The following is a 26,100-nucleotide window of genomic DNA, read 5'->3' as shown; positions in this document are numbered from 1 at the left end:
TTACCATAATAGGGTCTATTAAAAAATGGCCGTGATTTTAACAGTAAAAGACTGTAAAAATGCTGCGGTGAAAAACTATGAATTGGTTTACAGAAAGTTTCCGTACTATATACGGTGAATAACTGTGATAAATCTAATGGTACATTTAATGTAATTTTATGGTAAAATACCATTAAATTCACAGTTTTTGGAAGTGAAAAATAACAATTCATTGTAAATATTACAGTGAAAAACCATAAATTAACATTCCCACAATTCCCTGCGTGACACTTCATATTTGATATATTTTTGTTGAAATAGCTCTGTTTCTTCTTAGTTTTTCTCATTTTTTTCTAATCAGTTATGTACATTAGGGTTTTATGTTACATCTAATGTTGTTAAATTAATGTTTATTGCATTTTTAAAATTTCTCGCATGTTACCATGATGGTGTTTAGTGTGTGTGTGAATGACACTGTGTGTGCCTTCTATATGTTAGTGTTGTCCTTTTCAGCTTGTGGGAAATCTGCTTGTGATGAACTTTGATTCATCATGTGACTCTCATCACCACTGTGTTTGGTGACTGTCAGTGTATTATAAAGGTACAAAACAGATATTAGTACTTCATTAAGTTGGTAAATTAACATTATATCAGTTATTGAAATACCTTATTTTACCGTAAATTTAACAGATTTTTTTAACGTTGCTACTGTATTTTTTACGGTAAAGTTCTGGCAACCACAGCTGCTGTTTTTTTACCGTAAATTTAACTGGGATTTTTTTTTTACAGTGTATTACTGTTAAATTAAATTACGCTCCATTACCGTTGGAATTTGACGGTGTTTTGCTGTATATTTTACTGACATTTTTTAAAGTTCAGGAATTTACCGTAAAATGTATCTGGTCAAAATAAAATGCTGTCATTTTTTATACAATTTCACTGTGTTTTTTACTGTCAAAGGTTTTAATAAGGTTTAACATATTTCTGTTATTTTTACAGTTATTTACCATAATAGGGTCTATTAAAAAATGGCCGTGATTTTAACAGTAAAAGACTGTAAAAATGCTGCGGTGAAAAACTATTTATTGGTTTACAGAAAGTTTCTGTACTATATACGGTGAATAACTGTGATAAATCTATTGGTACATTTAATGTAATTTTATGGTAAAATACCATTAAATTCACAGTTTTGGAAGTGAAAAATAATTCATTGTAAATATTACAGTGAAAAACCATAAATTAACATTCCCACAATTCCCTGCGTGACACTTAACATTTGATATATTTTTGTTGAAATAGCTCTGTTTCTTCTTAGTTTTTCTCATTTTTTTTTCTAATCAGTTATGTACATTAGGGTTTTATGTTACATCTAATGTTGTTAAATTAATGTTTATTGGTTTTTTAAATTTCTCGCATGTTACCATGATGGTGTATAGTGTGTGTGTGAATGACACTGTGTGTGCCTTCTATATGTTAGTGTTGTCCTTCTCAGCTTGTGGGAAATCTGCTTGTGATGAACTTTGATTCATCATGTGACTCTCATCACCACTGTGTTTGGTAACTGTCAGTGTATTATAAAGGTACAAAACAGATATTAGTACTTCATTAAGTTGGTAAATTAACATTATATCAGTTAGTGAAATACCTTATTTTACCGTAAATTTAACAGATTTTTTTTAACGTTGCTACTGTATTTTTTACGGTAAAGTTCTGGCAACCACAGCTGCCGTTTTTTTACCGTAAATTTAACTGGGATTTTCTTTTACAGTGTATTACTGTTAAATTAAGAACAAATTACTGTATATATTATTATATTATAACTTTTTTTTTACTGCAAATATCCGTAAAAAGCTATGGAAAGTTGCATTTTTTACATAAAATTACTGTATAATTGACAAATATATTTGTTTTTTTCTACCATGATTTTGGTAAAAAAAATACGTTGTCTACTGTAAAATTTAGGGTTACAAAACCAGTATACCGTATTGTCTTTTACAGATTCCACATTTTTTTCACGGTATATTCCTGGCAACCACAGCTGCCGGTATTTTACCGTAAATTTGACAGTTTTTTTTTAACAGTGTATTGTACATTAACTAAATGTGTAAATATTATTTAGTTATCTGTTTTGACGCTGGAGTTTATTGAGGTTCAGACAGACTCATTGTGACTGGATTAGAAATGCTTTATTTAAGCTTAACTTCCTCTTTCAGGCCATTTAAAATTGAGCCTCATCTTCAGTAAAAGCTGTTGACCAAGATAGTCTTTTGGGTTAAGATTATAAAAATGACACCAACTTTGAAAACAACATATGTTGGTCTTTTTAATATGCTTATATTTACTAAAAACCACAACTAAATCAACAGATACAGTTTTTAAAAGTTTTAACCACAAGGATATCTACCCACTGAGCTGGGAAAATCATATAAAATGTATACACCAACAACAGCATATTAAATCAAAAACATTAGTACAAATGTGTGTGTATACATTCAGTATACACACACTGGGGGTAGTTGTCACACTTTTACTCCAGTGAATATTTCTAAAAGTAAATTTCTTTTTAAAAGTCACTTTCCATTCTAAGAAAACACGTTCTAAGAAACACACCTTAAGTCTTGTGTCTTAATGATGTTTACTGTGTTCATTTGATACCCAACAGATGTAACAATACACAATGATACTGAATTATTTTAATCTAAGGCAGATTTAAATAGCTATTTGTTACCAAGATACAAAACCACATGAATTGTTGATCTTAAACCTTAAAGTTTCTGTGACAACTAGCCCCAGTCTCCATTATAACATATTTGAACGTAAAGATCGATTAGTAAATGATGCTCTTACCTGGTTCACCAACACTCATGACCAGTAACAAATGATCAGGATGAAACCAGCAGTGTGTTTTTATGTGATCAGCACCTTATATTTACCATGAGGATATGACACCTTCTTCCAGTGCTGATGTAGCAGAAGCAAAGTCAAATAAGGCAACATCAGAGATGACAGTAGACCAAAGTAATGAAATAAATATGGAGTCAAATTAATGCCTTAAGCTTTGCACACAAATAAAGTTTTGCAAAACAAAAAAAAAGAATTGAGCAATAAAAAATGTTTTGCAAACAAAAATAAAGAATTGCAAAGGAAAAATAAAGTATTGAGCAGAAAAAAATAAGTTTTGCAAGCAAAAATAATAAATTGCAAAATAAAATAACGTAGTGCAAAAATAAAAATATAATCAATTACAAAAATCAATGACAGCTGTAATCCTATTTTATCTTTGCCACATATTTTTCATGCTCAAACCTACTAAATCATTTGCAACGCTCATTTTATTCTGCGTTTCAGTCAAGCGTGCGCTCACGATACCGGCTTTCGTTTGCGCTGCACTGTTCTGTGCGGATCTCTTTATGGCACTGGTTTGACGTGGGGGTGGAGTCAAGAAACGGGGGCACGCCCCCGCGAAACACGTCATCGACAGGAGACGCAGATCGCAACAGAACAGATCAAGCATAGAGACAGAGCGCATTTATTATAATCTGAAAACCATGCCCACCGGGGGAAAAACAATCCAACCGGGGGAAAAATCAATCCAACCGTCGCCATTGACTTTGTAATGCATGAGGCTGCCTCCTTGTCTTTTCTGACTCATTACAAAAAACAGAACAATGCCTAAAAGCTGCTGTGTGACAAGGTGTATAGCTAACAAGCTAAAAAACCCAGAAATAAGTTTTTATAAGCTGTCGACCCCAAAAAACAAATGTTTAAGGACACAAAAGTGGATACAGGCAGTGAGACAGAGCACAACAGGTCATATTACTATAAGAAATGCATTGGAGGGGGTCGTAATCGGCGACAACATATGCTAAACAAACCAACAAAAACAAACCATTCATTATTTTTCACCATGTCAAAGAATTATTTCACCTGTCGCTGATTACGTTCCCCTCCAATGCATTTCGCGGGGGCGTGCCCCCGTTTCTTGACTCCACCCCCACGTCAAACCAGTGCCATAAAGAGATCCGCACAGAAAAGTGCAGCGCAAACGAAAGCCGGTATCGTGAGCGCACGCTTGACTGAAACGCAGAATAAAATGAGCGTTGCAAATGATTTAGTAGGTTTGAGCATGAAAAATATGTGGCAAAGATAAAATAGGATTACAGCTGTCATTGATTTTTGTAATTGATTATATTTTTATTTTTGCACTACTTTATTTTATTTTGCAATTTATTATTTTTGTTTGCAAAACTTATTTTTTTCTGCTCAATACTTTATTTTTCCTTTGCAATTCTTTATTTTTGTTTGCAAAACATTTTTTTATTGCTCAATTCTTTTTTGTGTTTTGCAAAACTTTATTTTTGTGCAAAACTTTAAGGCATTAATTTGACTCCATAAATAAAGGTTAAACTGGTGAAACTTTTTGAGCATGTTTTTAAACATAAAAAGACACCTACGAGATAAAAAAAAAAAAAAAAAACATAGGCCTAAAAATGTGTCAGAATGCTTTTTTCCAATTGACATAAGATTGCTACTTTTAAATGGATAGTTCACAAAAAAAAAAAAAAAAAAAAATCATCATTTATGCACCCACATGTCATTCCAAATCTGTATAACTGAATTTTATTAGTGGTACACTGAAGAAAAAAAAACTTTAGCAGTGTGTGAGCTCTCTCCTATACAGTTAATATAACATACTTAACATACTTCATGCTGCAATGCATGCTGGGAGCCACCAGAGTATACAACTCATGACTCCCAGCATGCATTGCTGCATGAAGCATGTCACCATTGTTGAGATTCATATGCTGATTCTGTGTCTCTAATAAACAAAATAACAAAAAAAAAAAAAAAAAAAAAAAAAAACACTTTAAAAGTCAACATTCAGAATGTCTGACCTGCAGCAAGAAAGTATTAGTGAACTTAACCTGTTAAAAACAAACATACACTTATGGTCAGAAGCACAATTAATAAAAGATTTCACTTTATGATAATGAAAACTATTTCACTTAATCATTTTGTTTCTGGTTTCTTTGCAACAAATGATGTGTTTTGGCTAACACTGTTACAAAGACCAGAAACTCACACAAACAGCCAAGAGTCAAACTGCCAAACTAAAGGAAACACTGACCACCACAATGGCGACCAAACATTTTCAATAAAACATCATCATCTAAACCTGTTAATTCTCAAAAATAACTTCTGCTGAGATCTTGAGAGATTTATTGTCTTCTTTTATCTTCAGTTGATTTCAGGCTGTGTGGTTTTAAGTCAGTTGTAGTTGTGTTTCATTTTCTGAGAGTGCAAACACTGATTCAATGCCACTACCATTGTTTTTTTTTTTTTTTTTTTTTTTTTTTTTTTATTTTTTAACATTTTTTCAACATTAATTGAGGGTGCAAAAGTGATATTGATTCAATGATGTTAACGTTGACACATTAACATTGATTTAACATTATTTCAATCATTGCTTGCTATCTGGGTTGGATTGCTGTCTGCTATAGAGGAGCTCGAAAAGGATATTCTACCCATATTCTACCCATATTCCCCCATAGGCAAAAATAGTACAAAAGGAGGAGAAGGGGAGGAGGAGGGATGCCGAAAGAACTAACAACAGGAAGAGGTAAGATGCTGGTTTTATACCTTGGTATTAATTGGAAGATTAGATGGGCGTACTCCGCCCCAAATTATGTTTATTAACTTCACTTAAAATTGCATATTGTTCACATCTTGTGTTGTACTGTTGAAACAGTATTTTAACATTATTTTAATGATCAGCACAGTTTATTTATAGTTTTAAACAAAAGGAGGGACAGATGAACTCAAACTTCAAAGAATATACTTACATCTGATATTGAGTTGAACAGCAGGAGATCTGTAACTGTGTCCATCTACACCACAGCTATATCTGCTTGTATCTTCTCTGCTGACTCTCCCGAGGTCGAGCTGGTTTCCAATAATTCCTGTAGTTAATGGCTGTGAGTTTCTGTACCAGATGAATGTTGCTCTGTCAGTCAGAGTGCAGCTGCTTTTACATGTCAGACGGACTGAATCTCCCTCTGTCACTCTCTCAGGAGACTCCACCTGAAGATCTGAACACAACACACACATTATATCTAGTGCTGCTGTCATACACTGATTATTATTCAACATAATGCACAGAAGAAGAGAGAAACCTCATGAAAGTCACCTGTGACATTAAGAGTCACTCCTGGATAACCAGTCCATCTCCCTTCTGTTATATCAGTGATAAATTTGAAATAGTACTCGTGTGAATCCTTCAGTGTCACATGACTCAGTCTGATGGCAGAACTCTGTTTATCTCCCAGATACTGAAGCCTCTGACTGTATTCAGGGTCCTCAGACAGATCTGGAGACTCTACATTATTTATTACTCGTGTTTTTGTCCAGTACACTTTCATGATCCAGTATTCGGTAGGGTATGTATAAGAGCAGTTCATTATCACTGATGAGTTCTGTAGTGCACAGATGTGTGAAGGACTGTAACTCACACCCAAACCACTCCACTGGCTACAAACTCCTGAAACACAACATTGACAAGAAAATAATGAAAATGTCCATCTATGAAATCTTTCTTTTACAAAACTGGTGTTTATGTAAATGAAGAACTACACTTATCATGTGTAAAATCTACAGACAGACAGAAGGTGATGAAATACAGGAAGCAGAAGAGAAAACACTAATCATGAAAAACAGTCTGCACTAAATGTCAGAAGTTTAAACAGTTGGCGTAATATCAGCAAAAAAACTAATATAATTTAGTTTGGATGCAACAAATACATTTCAACACATTTTAGTAGATATTTTACTGCTGATCTTTTTTCCCCAGGGCTAACAGCAGGACTAACTGGACCAAGTTAATTAGTCACAATCTCTGTTTCTAATATTGAGTTATTATCAGTCACACATTTACAGGAGAGACTCACCTGGAATCATGAGCAGAAACAGCAGAAGAAGAGAAGGAGCCGGTCTCTGTGACATCACTGCAGGAAACTAAATCATTTACACAACAGCACAACATGTCAGCTTTAGCTTCAAAAACACAATAACTTCAGTCTATTGTACTGTAAACACTGTAAAAATCACGACTGTTAGCAGTTTTCCACCGTTGAAACTCATTTAAAGACAACATTAGGCACACATGAGCTCTGGATGTTCAGAGGTTATTATGAAAGAAAATGTTTCTTCTGTGAATGGAGATTCATTATTTATTCAATATTCATCACTGAACAAGTGTAACTCTTACCGTGTTGTATTTTCAGACACAGCAAACAGACTCCAGGAGAGTGAACTGAAAATGTGAGCTGAAAACTTCTGCTTTTTTCCTTCCTCTTTTTAAAGTCTATTGTAGTGACCTGCCCCATGCCGAGACAGGAACAACCCAAGTGAAACCACTTGCAAAGAATGAATGAAACATCTTTCAAGAAGGATGATTATTTATTTATTTATTTATTTTATAAATGCATGACTGCAGATCTTTCATAATAATGTTCAAATGAACCTCAGTGGGAAGACCCAGTTAGCACAGCATGGTGGGGCCCAGATGGGTGTCACCTGGGCTGTCTAACTGGGGCCCAGCCAGTTTTGTCCACAGTTTCCATGTAGGCCACACATGGGTTAGCCCAGATGAAATGAACACTGCTCAGTGTGCACACTACAGGCTATTAAATGTAACAAAAAAACATGCTTGAGTTAATAAGACAATTAGGTGATAACGAGCAGACTGACCGAAGGACAGAGGAACAACAAGAACTACAACTTCAGCCACAGCCTTAAGCCGTGTTCACACTGAGCGATTTATAATAGTCCTTTACGATGGTTGCTTGTCAGACTATACGAACATGATCCTCATGTCACACTGTGGGATCTCGGTTGTCATTAATGTCAGACTGTACAGCAGTCAAAACGCGTTAAAAACGGACACGCGCATGAAAACTTGTCCGGAGTTTTACATCATAAACCACACGTGTTGGGTGACAGTGAGCTGCATTACACGCAGGACTCAAATGGTGGCTAACAAAGACACCTCTAGTGTAATTTTGATCATGGCTTGTCTTGAAAACCGAAGACAATTTGACGTTTGTTGTAGGAGAAGTCACACTGGAGGATTGTGCGCCAAATCTTCTTACACTGCCAGAATTTCGTCTGAGGTAAAATTTGATCGCAACGGTCATTAATCGGCTGCCGGTGAACGTCAAACTAGAGATCAAAGACTACAGATTTTATCTTAGGATTATAGGAATCTTTTAGGATTTGCAAAGTTTGTCTCAGACTACCAAATCAGACAAAATCGCACAGTGTGAACTAGCCTTAAGATGAAATCAACTGAAGATAAAAGACATTAAATCTCTGAAGATCTGATTCAACAACTCCACAAACAGCATTACCAGCTTCACTTATTACTAACCAGACTGACTTTATTTCTGACATACATCTACAGAAGTTGTTATTGAGAATTACCAGAGGTTTAGATGTTGATGATTTGTTGAAAATGTTTGGTTTGATGTCACCGTGATCGAGGTCAGTGCTTACTTCAGTTAGGCAGTTTGACTCTTGACTGTTTTAGTGTTTTTCTGGTTACTTTTGTGGTTTGTTTTGACAAGAAAGGCAAAAGCTAATGTGGACAGTTGTTAGATTAGTGGCTTAATTCACTGATCTAATGAATGAAAATGTAAATATTTTGAATGTTGCTATCCTATCAAACTTATCATAACAACCTGAATCATAACAAAGCACTGTTCCCCAGAGGAGAACTAGCCCCCCGACTAAGCCTGTTTTCTCCCAAGGTTTTTTTTCTCTCCATTTTAACACTTGTTTGCCACCTGATGTCACCTGTTGGAGTTTGGGTTCCTTGCCGCTGTCGCCTTTGGCTTGCTTAGTTGGGGACACTTGACATTTGACTTGACATTTGATATTCAATAGTATTCTAGGACATTTATTCAGCAGTGCTTTGATCTGCCTGCATTGACACTATTCTTTAAGAGCTGCTGTGCAGCCAAAATTATATACCAGTTATCACTGTAAAGCTGCTTTGACACAATCTGCATTGTAAAAAGCGTTATATAAATAAAGGTGACTTTGCGTTGAATCTCTTCAAGAATTACAACAATAAAAATGTTTTAATCAGAAAAATTGAAAAACACATTGTTCATTGAACACTTCAAACCTCCTGCAAGAGTTACTTACACACAGACAACAAGAATCAGCATATGAATCTCAACAATGGTGTCATGGATGAGTTTTGTGTGAGGCACCCAGAATGCATTGCGGCATGAAGCGTGTCACCATTGTTGAGATTCATAAGCTGATTCTTGATGTATGTGTGTAAGCAAATCTTGCAGGTTTTTTGAAGTGTCTAGTGTATATTGTATTTTCTGATTTATTATTTTGGTTTAATTTAATCAACTGCTTTGTTATTCTAGAAAAGATACAGCTCAAAATTAATAACTTTTTTTTTTAACATAACATTCAGTCATTAGATCAGTGAATAAAGCCACTACATGATGACAATCATATTCATATCATCAAATCAGCTGACAACAGCTAAACACATTTTCTCTTGCCTTTCTTGCCATAACAAAAATGGTGGTGCGTTGAACACCCTGTTCTGATGAAGCAAGAGTTGAGAAGGCCATTTTCTGTTCTTTTTGAAGACTTTTCGGAGCCTGATGAAGTTGGTATAGATACGTGATTACACTCTCAAAAAGGATGTGTTAATTAATAACAAATTTTTAGTGTTGTGGCTATTTTAACACATTTTTATGTCAATTTAAGTTGATCATGTGTAGAGAGAGAGAAAGAGAGAGAGAAACAACACTGTGTCCAACACAACATGTGTTAACTATCATCCAATCACATTGCTGCTACATCACTCCACAAGCCGTTAAGCAAGTTTGTGCCTGTTTCTTCATCGGTGGATGACTTGTGTTCATTCTGACACATTCATTGTGTCAGGAAGGTAATCTGCTTTTAACAAGCAGAATCAAAGGAGAAATTCACCATTTTAAGTTACCATTATGGAGATCAGTGTTTGCTTTAGTTGGGCTCTTGACCCTTGACTTTATAATATTCAATTTTGTTTGGGCTGTTGTAACTGAGGTATAACAACCATACAAGCAAAGATAAAAAGCTGATCAGATGGTGTTTGTTATGTTTTTACATAATCATTATTTGACCTGAACTTAGTAGAGCCCAAACTCTGAGCTAGATTAACATTATTGATAATAGCAGAAGATCATCTTTTTTTTTTAATATATAATTCAAAGGTGTATCTTAAAAAGTTATTTTGATAAAAAAAAAAAATAAAAGTCTTTCTTTTAGGCACACACAGACATCAAGAATCAGCCTGTGAATCTCAACAATGGTGACAAGCAACATATTCTGATCAACAGATCACATTAGAAAACAAGCTACTAAAATGTCACATAAAACAGAAAAAAAAATGAAATAGTTGTTATGATAGACACATCAGAGGCAGATATAAAAGCAGTAATGGTGTTTATTGACTGATCAGCAGAGCAACAGGTAAGTGAATGATGAGAAGGTAGTACTTGGAGATGAATGAGAGATAATACTGTCCTTTTGTTGTATTGCAGGTGAGGATGGAGGCAGACGTTGGAGACAGGTGGCTGAGACACTCACACACACAGGCAGGTAGGAACACAAGGAGTACTGGAGATGATGGAGGCAGGTAAGTATAGCGTTTGGAGTCCTTGAGGTAAGCATACATGAGTTGTAGTGCAAACGAGACCGGACAGTGAGTGTGTGTGTGAGTGTGTGGTTTAAGTGCTGGTGGTGATGACGGTGCTGATGATCTTCAGGTGGTGGTGATTAATATGCAGGTGATTGAGTGCGTGGGTAAGAGAGTGAGGTGCAACCTGACGTGTCTGTGACAGTACCCCCCCCTCCCACTGCCCGCTCCTGAGGGCCGAGGACCCCGACGTCGTGGTGGTCGTCCTCTAGGGTGTGGGGTGTGAAGTCTGTCTGGGTGGCTGGTGTGGAAAGTCTGTAACAGATTAGGATCAAGGATATCATTCTTGGGGACCCATGAACGTTCCTCGGGGGCCATAGCCTTCCCAGTCCACCAGGTATTCTAGTAGACCACCACAGCGCCGGGAGTCCAGAATCTCATGGACCACGTAGGCAGTACCATCATCCAGGATGAGTGGAAGGGGGGGCTCGACGGCTGCCATGTCAGGTTCTGTGGAAGGAAGAACAGAAGGGTGGTGAGGCTTTAATAGTGAGACATGGAACGTGGGATGAATTATTTTGTACTGTGCAGGGATTTGGAGGCGGTACATGACTGGGTTGATCTGTCGAAGGATGGTGAATGGGCCAATGAAGCGGGGACTCAGCTTCTTGCAGGGCAGACGCATCCTGATGTCTCTGGTGGACAGCCAGTATGCACTGAAAAGGTGTCAGTCCAGTTGTGGCTTGTTGGAGGGAGTTTTGTGCGTACTCGGCCCAACCCAGGTACTGGTTCCAGGAGTCCTGGTGGCCGTGACAGAAGGTACGCAGGAAGCGGCCTAACTCCTGGATCTTCCGTTCTGTCTGCCCGTTCGACTGAGGATGGTATCCGGACGACAGGCTGACGGTCACACCCAGGAGGGAGAAGAACGCCTTCCAGACACGGGAGATAAATTGGGGCCCTCTGTCAGAGACTATGTCCTCGGGGATTCCATAATGACGGAAGACATGGTTGAACATCAGTTCTGCAGTAGTCATGGCGGTAGATAGACCTTCCAGGGGAATCAAATGGCAGGCTTTGGAGAAGCGGTCTACAACTACCTGGATACAAGTGTGACCGTCAGACTCGGGGAGATCAGTGATGAAGTCCACTCCCAGGTGTGACCAGCGTCTCTCAGGAACAGGCAGAGGATTGAGCTTGCCGGTGGGAAGATGGCGTGGGATCTTGGAGATGCCGCACTCCCTGCAGCCCTGCACGTACCGGCGGAGTGCATGAGGAGGCATTGGAGGAGGGTAAGGTCAATTCCGACCACTGGATAGGGCTCACGAAGATTAATTCAGGCAGGATAGTTTCTGGAGTTTCATTTTTCTCCCCTGGAGCGTGGAGACGAGACAGAGCATCAGCTTTTATATTCTTGGAACCTAGACAATAGGATGGAGAAATTGAACCGTGAAAAGAACATGGCCCAGCGAGCTTGACGAGGGTTGAGTCTTCAGATACACTAGGTTCTTATGATCAGTGAGAACTTGGAAGGGATGTTTAGCCCCCTCCAACCAATGCCTCCATTCTTCCAGGGCAAGCTTGACTGCCAGGAGCTCACGGTCACCGATGTCATAGTTGACCTCCGCCAGGTTGAGCTTGCGGAAGAAGAAGGCACATGGATGGAGTCTACTTGGTGTCCCACTCCGGTGGTGGAGGCGTCCACCTCCACGACGAAAGGCAGGTCGGGGTTAGGGTGGACGAGGAGGGGAGCGGTGGTGAAGGCTTTCTTGAAGGTCTCAAACGCGTTGGTGGCAGGTTGGGACCAGGACAGAGACTTGGGCTGCTGACATAACAGGTTGGTGAGTGGGCAGACGATGGTACTGTAATTCTTGATGAAACGGCGATAGAAGTTGGAGAATCCGAGGAAGCGTTGAAGTTCTTTTATGGTGGTTGGAGTTGGCCAGGTTTGGATGGCGTAGACCTTACCCTCGTCCATCCGGATGCCACTGTGAACAATCACGTAACCCAGGAAGTGGACGGAGGGCTGGTGGAAGGAGCAATTCTCTGCTTTGAGGAACAGATGGTATTGCCGTAAGCGTTGGAGGACCTCCGCAACATGGTGGCGATGTTCGGCCAAACTCCGGGAGTAGATGAGGATATCGTCAATATATACCAGTACAAACTTGTGGAGAAATCCCGGAACACCTTGTGGATGAAATCCTGGAATACGGAGGGGGCGTTCACCAGGCCATACGGCATGACGAGATATTCGTAATGGCCGGTGGGCGTGACGAAGGCGGTCTTCCTCTCTTCCCCCTCGCGTATCCGGATGAGGTTATACGCACTGCAGAGGTCCAGCTTGATGAACACAGTGGCACCACTGAGATGTTCCAGGGCCGCTGGGACGAGGGGAAGTGGATAACGGAATTTGGTGGTTATCTTGTTGAGTGCGCGGTAATCTATGCATGGCCGCAAGCCTCCGTTCTTCTTTGCCACGAAGAAAAAGCTTGAAGCAGCAGGGGAAGTAGACGGGCGGATGTATCCTTGGTTAAGGGCCTCTTTGATGTATTCCTCCATGGCCTTCTCCTCCGGTACTGACAGGGGGTATATGTGTCCCCTGGGCACTGGCTCACCCGGTAACAGACCGGTGAGGAGGTAGCTTGGAGGTGCGTTGTGGGCAAAAGACGTCACTGAAGGAGGCGTAGTCGGGGGGAATATCCGCAGAACGCTTCTCAACAGGACTTCCGATGGATGTGGCATTGATGGAGATTGTCTTGGAGCGTGTAGATCTTGGAGCCGGGGGTACTGGGAAGCAGTTGGAGAAGCAGTGGTCGCCCCACTTCAGGACTTCGCCCGTGCGCCAGGAGATGGTGGGGCTGTGCTGTTCGAGCCATGGGCGCCCTAGAACCACGTCAGCGGTGGAGTCCTCCAGAACCAGCAGATGGATGTTCTCCGTATGAAGTATACCCACTTGTAGTTGAAGAGGTCCCACACAGAATCATCTTACGGCTTAGGGGTTTTCCCGTGATGTAGTGGACCTGGTAATTAATCGGAGATGGCGAGGTCTTGAGTTTGAGGTGTCGACAGAGGGCGCCGGAGATTAAATTTCCTGCTGAACCTGAATCGAGGAGCACCACCACTGGAACAGAGGCATTAGCAGCAGTAAGGTTTACAATAGTAGTGAGTGGTTTCATTCTTTTGAATGGAAGGAATGATTGCACTCACCACGGGCCGAGGAGGACGAGTTGGGCATGTGGAGATTACATGCCCTGGAGATCCACAGTATAAACACAGATTCAGGGTCAGCCTTCTCTGTCTTTCAGCAGCAGTTAAACGGGAATTGTCCACTTGCATGGGTTCATTTGCTGGTTCTGGGGAGCTGAAGGGTTCAGACCGACGGAGGAGGATGTTGGAAAGTGGCTGGCCCTGGTGCTCAAGGAGACACGACTGCATACGAGAACCCACGCGGATGGTGAGTTGGATGAAGCGTTCAAGTCCTATGGAGTCCTTGTATGCAGCAAGATGCAACCGCACGTTAGGCTCCAATCCTGGACGAAAGGTGGTGATGAGGTCTTGTTCATTCCATCCGCTGGTGGCGATTAGCGTTCTGAACTGCAAGGCATAATCATTAACAGTGTTACCTCCCTGTTTTAGATTGTAAAGTTTCTCATCAGTTGAAGAATCAGCCAGAGGTTTTCTGAAGACCTCACGGAAGTGAGAGACGAACGCAGAGTAAGACTTTACAACAGAGCCTTTCTGAGACCAGAGTGAATCCGCCCATTGAAGGGCCTTACCTTGCAATTGGGAGATTATGAACGCGATTTTAGCCGTGTCAGTGGGGTAGAGGTGCGGTTGCATCTCCAGGACCAACTCACATTGAAGGAGGAATCCACTGCAGTCCTCCGCTGATCCTGAGTAGGGTGCCGGTTTGGCCATGGGACTGGCGGTGAACGCTGGAGAAGGAGCGGTGACGGTGGATGTGGAAGCGGCAGCGGTGGTAGGTGATGGTGATGCTGGTTGTGGGGTGAGTGCTCGACGCAGTGCGTCCACGAGCTCCTGGAACGGATCGGTGATGCTCATGCTGATAGATGCTGTTATGGTCCGGTCTTCTGTTATGATAGACACACCGGAGGCAGATATAAAAGCAGTAATGGTGTTTATTGACTGATCAGCAGAGCAACAGGTAATACTGTCCTTTTGTTGTATTGCAGGTGAGGATGGAGGCAGACGTTGGAGACAGGTGGCTGAGACACTCACACATACAGGCAGGTAGGAACACAAGGAGTACTGAAGACGATGGAGGCAGGTAAGTATAGCGTTTGGAGTCCTTGAGGGAAGCATACATGAGATGTAGTGCAAACGAGACCGGACAGTGAGTGTGGGGTTTAAGTGCTGGTGGTGATGACGGTGCTGATGATCTTCAGGTGGTGGTGATTAATATGCTGGTGATTGAGTGCGTGGGTAAGGGAGTGAGGTGGAACTTGACGTGTCTGTGATAATAGTGAGAATAAAGGAAATTACTAAGACAATTCAGCTCAATTTATTCATGCAGCAATGCATAATGGGAGCCATGGATGAATTTTGATTAGTGGCTCCCAGAATGCACTGTAGCATGCTTTATTATTCTCACCATTGTTGAGATTCATAGGCTGATTCTTGATGTCTGTGTCTCGAAATGAAAGAGTTTTTTCTTTTAAATCAGAACAACTTTTAAGAAATCCCTCAGATTATATTGAAAAAGTTGATCTTCTGCTGTAGAATCACAGTGCTGCTGTAATCAATAATGTAAATCTAACTCAGAGATTGGGCTCTAAATGAGTTCAGTGATTCAGATCAAATACTAATTATGAGAAAACATAACCAACACCTGATCATCTTTTCTCTTTGCTTGACTAGCTGTTACAACAGCCCAAAAAATAAATAAATAAAAAAATAAATAAAATAAAAATCTAATATTATAAAGTCAAGGGTCAAGACTAAAGCAAACACTAATCCCCATAATGGTGACTTAAATTGTGATTTTCTCCTTTGATTCTGCTTGTTAACAGCAGATCACCTTCCTGACACATTTACTGTATTCATTGACTCAATGTGTCAGAATTAACACAAGAAGCGTTGTCCCTAAACTCACACACTGATGTGTATGAATTTACCACATTTTGAGTCAGTTTTAACACATCCTTTCTAAGAGTGTGTATTGCATTAATTTTAACTGGTCAAAAACAGCACATATATGACACAAATTGTGTGATTTATGACACATTAGTGTGTTAAATATTTTAACACTGCCTGTGTTAAGAAGAATAACACATTGGTTGAGTTAAAAAAAGTAACACAAAATGTGTTGTCCTTAACTAGACACACAGATGTGTTAAGATATAACACAGGTTGTGTTGTTTTTAACACATCTGTTTTAAGAGTGTAATACTGCAAAATACGCTCAATGTTACAGTCACTGCCCTTAGCGTCCAGAAACATAAGAGAACACATTTGTAAATGACTTTACTTGAACCCATTGTGTGAGCTGTCTCTTTAATACCACATGGGTTATATACATGTTGCTGCTGATTGGGCTGACATTTTTGACACACCCACAACAACAATTCATGTTCAAGACTGTGACGTAACTAAAAACTATTAGATATTTATAAAATGGACAAGCCCACACTGTTAGACATTTCTGTAATTTCTACAGTTATTTACCATATATCACCCAGTATTATACTGCTAATTCTCTTTCAGTAAATAACTGTGATTCCCTTTGCATCATGGGAATTTTCTGTGACGTTACACACTACATACAGCGATTTACTGTATTTTTTAAATTTGCAGTATACTACTGTATTTGCTGTAATGGATCCTCCGGCTCCATTTTTTTTTTTAATTTCCTCTTTTTGTACATTTGGTTTGACATTATTTGCCTTACACCGCGTGTCTACAACGATAACAGCCCGTGGCTGTCTTTATTGGACACATTGAAGCTACCGGACCTTTACAAAATGCAAACCTGTTTGTCTCTTGTGCCAGAAATAGTGCGAGCGCTTGGACTCGGACTCGGAGTACCGTACATATAACAGGCCATTTTAGGCCACGTTATGCTGTCTGGGATTTGTCGTGTCGCCCCCGAGCATTCAGTGCAAACAGTGATTGTAATGGGTTCTGTCTTTTGTTGAATCGCGTCGTTCGCGTCCGGGGTAGAGACGGAACCAGCGCGGCAGCGTCACAGTCTGCGGCCGGTGTACTGATGCGCCCCGTGAAGACTCCGAGAGAGAGAGACCAGCAAACAAGGTAAAAAAAAATCTTTACCACTGTAAACTGCGTTAACGTTTCATCTGACAAAAGATTTTGTTAGATTATGGAATTTAATATTTAGTACAATTTATGTATGCGTGTTTTAAAGGTCTCAACTGCAACAAAGCGCCGGTGACTGCTAGCAAGATTTCTGAGGTAAGCTGTACTTGAAATCATATTGTTACTTAAATGACTTAACAAAAGCAATGTTTTCTGCCTATTTTATTGTAATACTGGTTTAAAAGCGCGCCACAGCGACATTTTGCGGGCCACAAAGTTCATTGTCATTGTCCGTAGTATGGCTGAAGCACAGCTAATGCATCAGTCACTAGAATTTGTTGAATTAGCAATGTGTGAAGCAAGCAGTGGATTCACTGGTGCAGACGAGGTAGCATTATACATTTGCTAACTTTTTTATCAAATAAGTGACTTTGCATAATTTCAAACATTTTATTTATTACATAGCAAATGAACCAATCAGAAGATGGACCATTTTCTATGTTCAGTCTCACCAGTGTAGCGTATGCACACGTATCAGGATAATCAATAAACTTTGGAGTTTTCAGAACGCTTTTAACCTGATGAACTTTGTTTGTTAATCACTAACTCGGCTTCGGACGACTGTGACTTTAGGCAGGTTTGTGGACCTGAGAGAGTAAACAGAAAACGGCAACTTCCTCACTTTGGTGACTTCAAAAGGAGCACCCCCCCAGAGACTGACCAGATCCACATTCCAACACCCCACACACACAGGGACACACAAAAACACACACACAGACACACACAGAAACACACAATCATACATTTTGAACTGTATTTGTAAACTACCACTAGGCTGAAATATATATTTCATATATTTTAGGGCCTATGCATGTTTCCTAGTGTTTAAATGAGTGTATTTGTGCTAGTGTGCATTTTAATAGTGGAATTCTGTCTGTAAACCATAATTTCTTGTCTATGCCTTTCTGATCTGTCGAGTTTGGTCTCTCCATAAAGCTCCGGACACGAGCTATTCACTGAGATATGTCACACAAATGCATTTTTCTATGTGTTTAATGATACTGTGAAGAACACACTCCCTTTGGAGATCTGATCTGATAGTCATAAATCATTGGATTAAGTCGTGAGGCCAAACAAAGGGAAAGCTTTCCCGCCAACCTTGCACCCATGTTATTGGCCACCCCACCTCAAGGAGGTGTGTCGGCTTATCTGTCATAAAAGCAAAAACGCACAATTTCTTGTGTGTTCTCTCCCGATTGTCTCACGAGCCTCTCGTGCACGTTTTTCCTGGACCTCTCCGGTGACCTCGCGCTGCCATCGCGCTCAGCCTCGGGACCGCCATCTTCCAGCGAAACTCACTCTCAAGTCCTCAGTTCAAACCTTCCCGCGGAACGGAGGAAGCCAACAAACTGCACCAGCGCTAACCTGAAATTCGACACACGCAACCAATGCAAGTATACTGCCGTTTCTCAATCTTAGATGATGAAACTGATTTCCGTGCTGGCTTAGGACTGGTTGTGAGTTTGCTACTTGCCTTCTCTCTTTCCTTCTCTACTTCCACTCTTGTACATAGGTGTGTATATTCTTGTATATATATTTAGATGTATAACCTCTGTATTCGTAGTTTGCATATATTAAAACGTTATTCACGCTCGATTGTTCTGTTTGTTCTTTCAGCTGAAAACCAAGTCACTTTAACGTTTTTCGATCGCTTTATGCTTTGATGTTATAATAGCAAGTTATTTTCATGGCCAGATAACTTTGTTTATAATATTCTGTGAGGGACTTAGTTTGCTGGACAAACGAACAGTTTCTCTAAATAGTTATTTAACCAGAACTAATCATATATGTAATTGATTATAATTCGTTGTAATTGATTCACAATATATGTTTAATTCCCCATTGGGTCGATATATGAATCATCATTTATTCATAACCTTATGAATTATTATATTCATATTTCATCCACAAATTGATTAATAAACGCTACACATTCGTTACACCAGATTACATTTATCCAGGTAAGCACTGCATTAAAACTCTCACTAAATCATTCATACCAAATTTAGCATTCTAAACAACTTTTGTTTATACTTTTGAATTATATTGATTTTTTATTAGGCCGAAGACTCTACCATTGCAGTCCCAACTGAAAAGGAAGGTCATAATATCAGCGCACAGGTGGGTTAACTACTGTAGGGAGGAGAAAAATCATCACATAATGATTTCTTGCATGCGTCTTACTGTGTATTTATCTCACACAGCTCCCCCTTCCCTCCAGACAGGCTGAAATTGTGAAATTGGCTAAATCGTCGATTACAATCTTTCTCTCTATGGATCTCAGCATTTTTGGACAGAATTTAGGATATGTAAGTATTAATTTAATCTGGCATAATTTAATTTACAGTTCAGCTGAAATTTTTGAATATGCTATTGACAAAAAGATGTTACTTAAATATTATATATATATATATATATATATATATATATATATATATATATATATATATATATATATATATTCTTAAAGGGTTAGTTCACCCAAAAATTAAAATAATGTAATTAATTACTCATCCTCATGTCGTTCCACACCCGTAAGACCTTCATTCATCTTCAGAACACAAATTAAGATATTTTAGTTTAAATCCGATGGCTCCGTGAGGCCTTCATAAGGAGCAATGACATTTCCTCTCTCAAGATCCGATTTCAACCGGCTGAAATCATGTGACTTTGGCGCTCCGAACCGCTGATTCGACACAAAAGATTCATAACGCTCCGAAGCTTCCTGAAGCAGTGTTTTGAAATCGGCCATCACTAAATAAGATGTTATTTTGTTTTTTTTGGCACACCAAAAATATTTTCGTCACTTTATAATATTAATATTGAGCCACTGTACTCACATGAGTACAGTGTAACTGATTTAATTATGTTTTTAGTACATTAATGGATCTTGAGAGAGGAAATGTCATTGCTCCCTATGCAGGCCTCACTGAGCCATCAGATTTCAACAAAAATATCTTAATTTGCGTTCCAAAGATGAACGAAGGTCTTACACGTGTGGAACGGCATGAGGGTAAGTAATAAATGACAGATTTTTCATGTTTGGGTAAACTAACCCTTTAAGTAAAAAAAAAGATTTAAAAACGGAGGTTAAAAATAATTTGACACTAATATGGAATTCTCTCCTTTCTCTCTCTCACTCATGTTTTTATATAGTGTTAGAGCCTGGATCTCCTTTGAAGGACTGAGTACATTTGTTTTCGTGGACAGACCAGGAAACATTCTGATGTTGTCAGTCAAGTTCTGAACTGGAACCAATCTTTGGAGAAGTTCATTTATTTCCAAAGGTGGACAAAAACAGTGCGTTGTCTTTTTTTTTTCAATTTAGAGGAGAACATTCATAATACGAATAAATGTTTCTTGAACAGTCTTCTTTCAAAAACATTATTTAACATTATAAAACATGATTTTGAAAGTGGAGTTATGTGTCATGTTACCTAATGAGACTGAGAAAAGAACTGTTTTGTTGTGTGTTGGACATTTCATTTTTGACTGCTTAAAAATGTATTTATATTTTGCAGTTTCATGAATGTAATTTTTGATATTTAATTATAATTTTTTTTTGACAATAAGCTAAACAACCATTGACTTTACATCATTTTATGTTTTTTAACATAATGCATGTAGTGAAGGACAACACATAATGTGTTAATTTAACACGTTTACACATCTTTGTGCTAACCTTTTTGACACATTTATTTTGTTACAAACAATAACAGCTTAATGAGTTAAAATTAACACAAAAAACTCTCCCATTAATGTGTAAATAATTTCATTTTTAACACATCCTTTCCAGGATTGGCAGACTGTTTATTTTGTGATATATATGCAATGTTTTAAATAAAAAATAAAATGATATTTTGGAATAATTGTGTGAATTGTATCTCAGTAGTACTTAATTAAATTAATTCTATAATTCTATATAAAAATTATGAAATCTATATTTAGGACAAATAATTACAGTAGTGTACTGATTACCTGGGTTTTTTACAGTAATTGCACTGCATTACATAATTACAGTATCATGTAGTTACTGTAAAACTGAAATGCGGTTATAGTACTGTAAATCTTAATTACAGTAACTTACTGGCAACAGTGTTGCCAGTAAGTTACTGTAAAAACCCCTTGAAATGTCTAACAGTGCATTAACACGCCTCACCTAAACTTCCTGTTTCAAAAGAAAAACATCAACATACCACAGAAAACTGGCCACAATCTAAACAGGCCACAAACTTCAGAAGAAAATGAAAGACTCTTTATTACTCAATTACACAGTGCCTCAGAAGCTGAAATGAAATAGAGACTCACCGGAGCCATTCTGACTAGCATCAGCATCAAATCTATCTAAATCTATCTCTTTAAATAGAGCAGCTACACCTCCACCTCTCCTAACAGCTCTGCAGACACTCATAAAAGTAAAGTTAGGAGGGGCTGTTTCATTCAGGATTGTTGCACTGCAGCTGTCTTCAAGCCATGTTTCATTTAGAAGCATAAAATCTAGGTTGTTTGTGGTTATTAAGTCATTGAGTAGAAGTGATTAATTTTTAAGTGAGCGGATGTTTAGAAGTGCTAACTTAACAGTCTTACTTTCTGTCTCTACAGTAATCTTAGTTTGACGTGTAATAGGTAGCAGATTAAATGGGTTTGCCAAACGGTTTGAAAAGGCCTTAGGCTTTCTATAACGTAATCAGAGGTGGAGATTCCAGGGGTCAGAAAGTAAAAGTCCTGCCATATTTTTATTCCACCCACTGAAGCATTAATGAGATAAATAAGTGATTAATTGAGTGATGATTGAGCATTATTGAAGACACCTGATGATAACAAGCAGAATCACCAAAGGAGAAAATCACAATTTTTAAGTTACCATCATCGAGGTCAGGGTTTGTTTTAGTTGAGCTCTTGACCCTTGCCTTTTTAGTATTAGATTTTGTTTGGGCAGTTTTAACTGCATTAAAACCAACCAGACAAGCAAAGTTAAAAGATGATCAGGTGTTAGTTATGTTTTCTCAAAATCATTATTTGATCTGAATCACTGAGCTCATTTAGAGCCCAATCTCTGAGTTAGATTTACATTATTGATTACAGCAGCACTGTGACTCTGCAGAAGATCAGCTTATACAATACAGAATTTTTTTTTTTTTAAAAAAGTTGTCCTTATCACAAAAAAAAAAAAACAAAGTTCTTTTAGGCACACACAAACATCAAGAATCAGCCTGTGAATCTCAACAACGGTGACAAGCAACATATTCTGATCAACAGATCAACTCTGAACATTAGAAAACAAGCTACTAAAAAGTCACAGAAAAACAGCTAAATTTTAATAGTGAGAATAAATGAAATTACTAAGACAATTAAGCTCATAATTTATTCATGCAGCAATGCATGATGGGAGCCAAGGATGAATTTTGATTGGTGGCTCCCAGAATGCACTGCAACATGCTTTATGATGGCCACCACTGTTGAGATTCACAGGATGATTCTTGATGTCTGTGGGTTTAAATGAGCTCTGCTTTTTCTTTTTTTTAAATCAGAACTCTTAAAAAAAAAAAATGTATTGTAAAAGCTGATCTTGTGCTGTAGAATCACAGTTCTGCTGTAATCAATAATGTAAATCTAACTCAGAGATTGGGCTCTAAATGAGTTCAGTGATTCAGATCAAATAATGTTTATGTAAAAACATAACCAACAGCACCTGATCATCTTTTAACTTTGCTTGTCTGTTTGGTTTTAATGCAGTTAAAACTGCCCAAATAAAATCTAATGTTAAAAAGTCAAGGATCAAGAGCTCAACTAAAACAAATCCTAACCTCGATGATGGTAACTTAATCCTTTGGTGATTCTGCTTGTTATCATCAGGTGTCTTCAATAATGCTCAATCATCACTCAATTAAACACTTATATATCTCATTAATGCTTCAGTGGGTGGAATAAAAATATGGCAGGACTTTTACTTTCTGACCCCTGGAATCTCCACCTCTGAACGTAATAAAACAGAAATAGAGAAAGCTGCAGGCACACTGGGTTCCCGCTTGTTCTGTAAACATTTGATAAAGTCACTGTTATCATAGCGGGGACCCGACACACATCACTGAGAGCTGTTATCGGTTGTTTTTAATTCACCTAGAACAGTTGAAGGAGGGTGAGGGCGCTGGCGTTGTGGCAGGGGCCGAAGAGCTCTCGCAGGAGGAGGGGGAGGGCGAGCTGGGCCCACAGGCTTTGGTGGTTTTGGGGCTTGACGCTTTTTTGTTGATATCTGGGGGCTCGCAGCAAAGGAGTTGGAGAGTTTGGTTCCAGCATACACCAGTTCCTCCATTTTCTCTGAGAAGCACAGAAGAGGGGATGCTGGAGAGAGGGATAACGTGTCCAGTGAGAGGGGCTGTTGCTCTGGGGTTACCGGAGGCTGTAATATGTTGTCCTGGCTTCCCTGGCTGTTTTCCCGAAAGTTGTCCTTGGGTGCTGAATTTTGGAGCAGTTCTAACACATCACTGTCTATCGGTGAGCTCTGTGGGCAGGGCTCAGTCAAGATTGTGTCCGTGAGCAGTGGTTGTTGTGGCTGCGTGGTGTTATCATTGACCTTGTGGGATGTGTCAACCGCATGTCCATTCAGGTGCTGAAATGAAGTCCTGTGGTCAGTTGTACTCTGTCCAGTGTGTTTGTGCCATTCAGGTTAAATGGATTTGCACACACTGCTGAAGGATGATGGAGGCAGAAGTAGATATTGTCCTTTAGCACTCTTGAGCCCAGTTTGTTTGGGTGCAGGCCATCATGAGTGAACAATTGTCTCTGACTCCAGAACAGATTGAAGTTGTCGATGAAATTTAGTCCTTTTAAGTTGCAGGTTTTTTGCAGCCATGTGTTAAGTCCAAGCAACTGTGTAAATCTATTTGTTCCTCTTGCTGGGAGTGGTCCACTGATGAACGACTGAACTTTTAGTCTTTTAAGCATTTCAAAAAGTTCATTGAAATCCCTCTTAAGGAGTTCTGACTGCTCCTTCCGAATATCATTCTTCCCCACATGAATGATAAGTCGATTTGCAGTTTTATATTTCATCAGAATGCTCTTAAGTTCCCTGTTTACATCAGAAACTGTTGCTTGTGGAAGGCAGCATGTAGTTGTATCCCTGCTGCTAATGATTCTGATAATAGAGTCACCCACTATCAGAGTCCTGTGCTCGGCTGCTCTCTGAGCTGAGTGCCGCTGACTGTTCAACCTTGAGCGGCAGTTAGCATCGGTGTTAGCTGCTGGCTGATTTGATCTGTGTCCGATCATGTTTGGGGATTCCTCACCCACATTCATTAACACTTCAAATCTGTTCTCCAGATGTATTGGCAGTGGTAGGGAGCTATTATTTGGGGTAGAGGATGCTACATTAATATGTGATACTCGTGACAATCTGATGTCTCGAGTGCCTTTGGGTCTCGCTCCCTGTGTTTGCCATCGATTAATATGCTGATCAGTTCCTGCACTGAGTACAGTCTGTTTAGGGGCATTAGATTCATGGGACTCACCAACTGTGTGCTGAGGACGTCCATGATGAAGCTCTGTTGTGTGTTCCTTCTGGTTTGGTAGTCCCGCAAGTAACTTTGTTTCAAGAACTGCAATCCTTTGTAGAAGTCTGTGGCAGTTTGTGCAGCAGGTAGATTCTTCAACCAGAGGAGGCATATTATTTCTAATCCTTTTGGATGTAGGCAGCTGTGTTTTCCCTTCTCCGGAATGTAAGCTGATGGCTGCCGTCAGTGGGAGGCTGGTTGGATAAAAATTCCCCTTTTTTGTAGCAATTCTTCCAGTTAAAAAGATTGTTGTTGCCAAGATTTGTCGCTTGAGCACTGTGTTGATTTGCTGAAGTTAAAATTAGGAGATAAAATATAAAAGCAATAGAGCAAAGCGCGGAGCTGTAAGCAAGAGCGTCCGAACAGTAGCAAAGCAGAATGCAAGTCAGAATAGAATGGGGCATCAGCTTCCTGTCAGGGATTTGTCATGTCGCGCCACATGCAGATGGGTTCTGTTGTGTTTAGCTGCATTTCACTGCTTGCGTCGGGGTGTAGACACAGTGACACTAAAACTAATGGTGTTTTTAGTTTCAGGTTTATCAGTTACAAATCTTTACATTTTCAAAATGTTTAGTGAAATCATTTAGTAGTCTGCGGTGGGATGAGGTGGGGGTACCAGATTGTTTTTTAGGTTTAACATTGCCTTTTTTTTCTTTTAAGATTTAAGACATTGCCTTAGCCTTGTTTGCTGAAATCATGTGACTTGGCCAGTTTAATATGCACTCTAAAGCACAGATTTGAAACACAATGTTGATTCTTCATATATTTTTATAATTGCATGTTTTATTTGAAAATAAATAAAGAGAAAAATCTGTCACATGGACATCACTGCAGAATGGAAACTCTGAAGAGGCATTTGATTTTCATTTGTAGTTGTGATGTAGGCATGTCCAGCAACGCCACAAATGTTGGGTCATGTTCATCACCATTCTCATACTGTGATACTCACAGTGTTAGTAATATGTAAGCTCATTGTGAATTCATTATACTGGGCAGGATGAAAGGAGGCGGTTTAAATATCGGTCACTGGGGGATATTCTACTTCCTGTTTCTCAACCATGTAAAATGTGGATACTAAAGGATTTGTTAGCAAACCATTTGTACAGTTGTGTTCTACCCTCTGTGTGGAATTGTTACCATCATCTTGAATGATGAATTGTCAGTACAACTGAGAGAACATCACATAACCTGATTTAATAAATTGATGTTGATTTTTGTAAAATGTTTTTGTTTGAACTCACCATTATGGTAATCAGTGTTCCCTTTGGTTGGGCACTTGGAACAAATGTCTTTAAACTTTAATAGAGTCAGATTAATTATTTTGGAGTCAGATAAATAACTAAATTATGCACGTCAATCTTCAACTGCTTTTTGTTTCCGATTATTGATTCAAAATAGCGTAAGCTTCCAGACCTACAGTTTTTGGTGACCCCGACGTGATAAACTTTTTACACTGTACTTTTTTGTATTCACAACTACTGTTTTTTCTCATTTGACATTGGATTATTTTAACCCTTGGAGTGATGGCTTCAC

At 39.1% G+C, this 26,100-nt stretch overlaps 1 protein-coding gene across 1 annotated transcript; it reads right to left on the bottom strand.

Moving 5' to 3' along the window:
- Positions 1 to 2,835: 2,835 nt before the first annotated feature.
- On the bottom strand, positions 2,836 to 7,299 carry LOC137031452 (sialoadhesin-like). Its single transcript, XM_067402391.1, has 5 exons — positions 7,244 to 7,299; positions 6,924 to 6,990; positions 6,167 to 6,517; positions 5,823 to 6,068; positions 2,836 to 2,940 (listed from the first exon to the last, which is right to left on the bottom strand). Exons 2-5 carry the CDS (start codon positions 6,976 to 6,978, stop codon positions 2,909 to 2,911), a joined length of 684 nt encoding a protein of 227 aa, XP_067258492.1. The 5' UTR covers positions 6,979 to 6,990; positions 7,244 to 7,299; the 3' UTR covers positions 2,836 to 2,908.
- Positions 7,300 to 26,100: the final 18,801 nt, after the last annotated feature.

Source organism: Chanodichthys erythropterus, chromosome 12, assembly GCF_024489055.1.
Source record: "Chanodichthys erythropterus isolate Z2021 chromosome 12, ASM2448905v1, whole genome shotgun sequence".
In the NCBI taxonomy this organism is placed as follows: Eukaryota; Metazoa; Chordata; class Actinopteri; order Cypriniformes; family Xenocyprididae; genus Chanodichthys; species Chanodichthys erythropterus.
This window is presented reverse-complemented; position numbering and strand designations above follow the sequence as displayed.

Bases quoted from the DNA above. Each gene is read 5' to 3' on its own strand.
- LOC137031452 (XM_067402391.1), bottom strand. From the start codon at position 6,978: ATGTCACAGAGACCGGCTCCTTCTCTTCTTCTGCTGTTTCTGCTCATG. The intron at 6,518-6,923 runs GTGAGTCTCTCC...GTTGTGTTTCAG, and splicing joins GTTTCTGCTCATGATTCCAG to GAGTTTGTAGCCAGTGGAGT. The intron at 6,069-6,166 runs GTGACTTTCATG...TGTTGTGTTCAG, and splicing joins AGTGACTCTTAATGTCACAG to ATCTTCAGGTGGAGTCTCCT.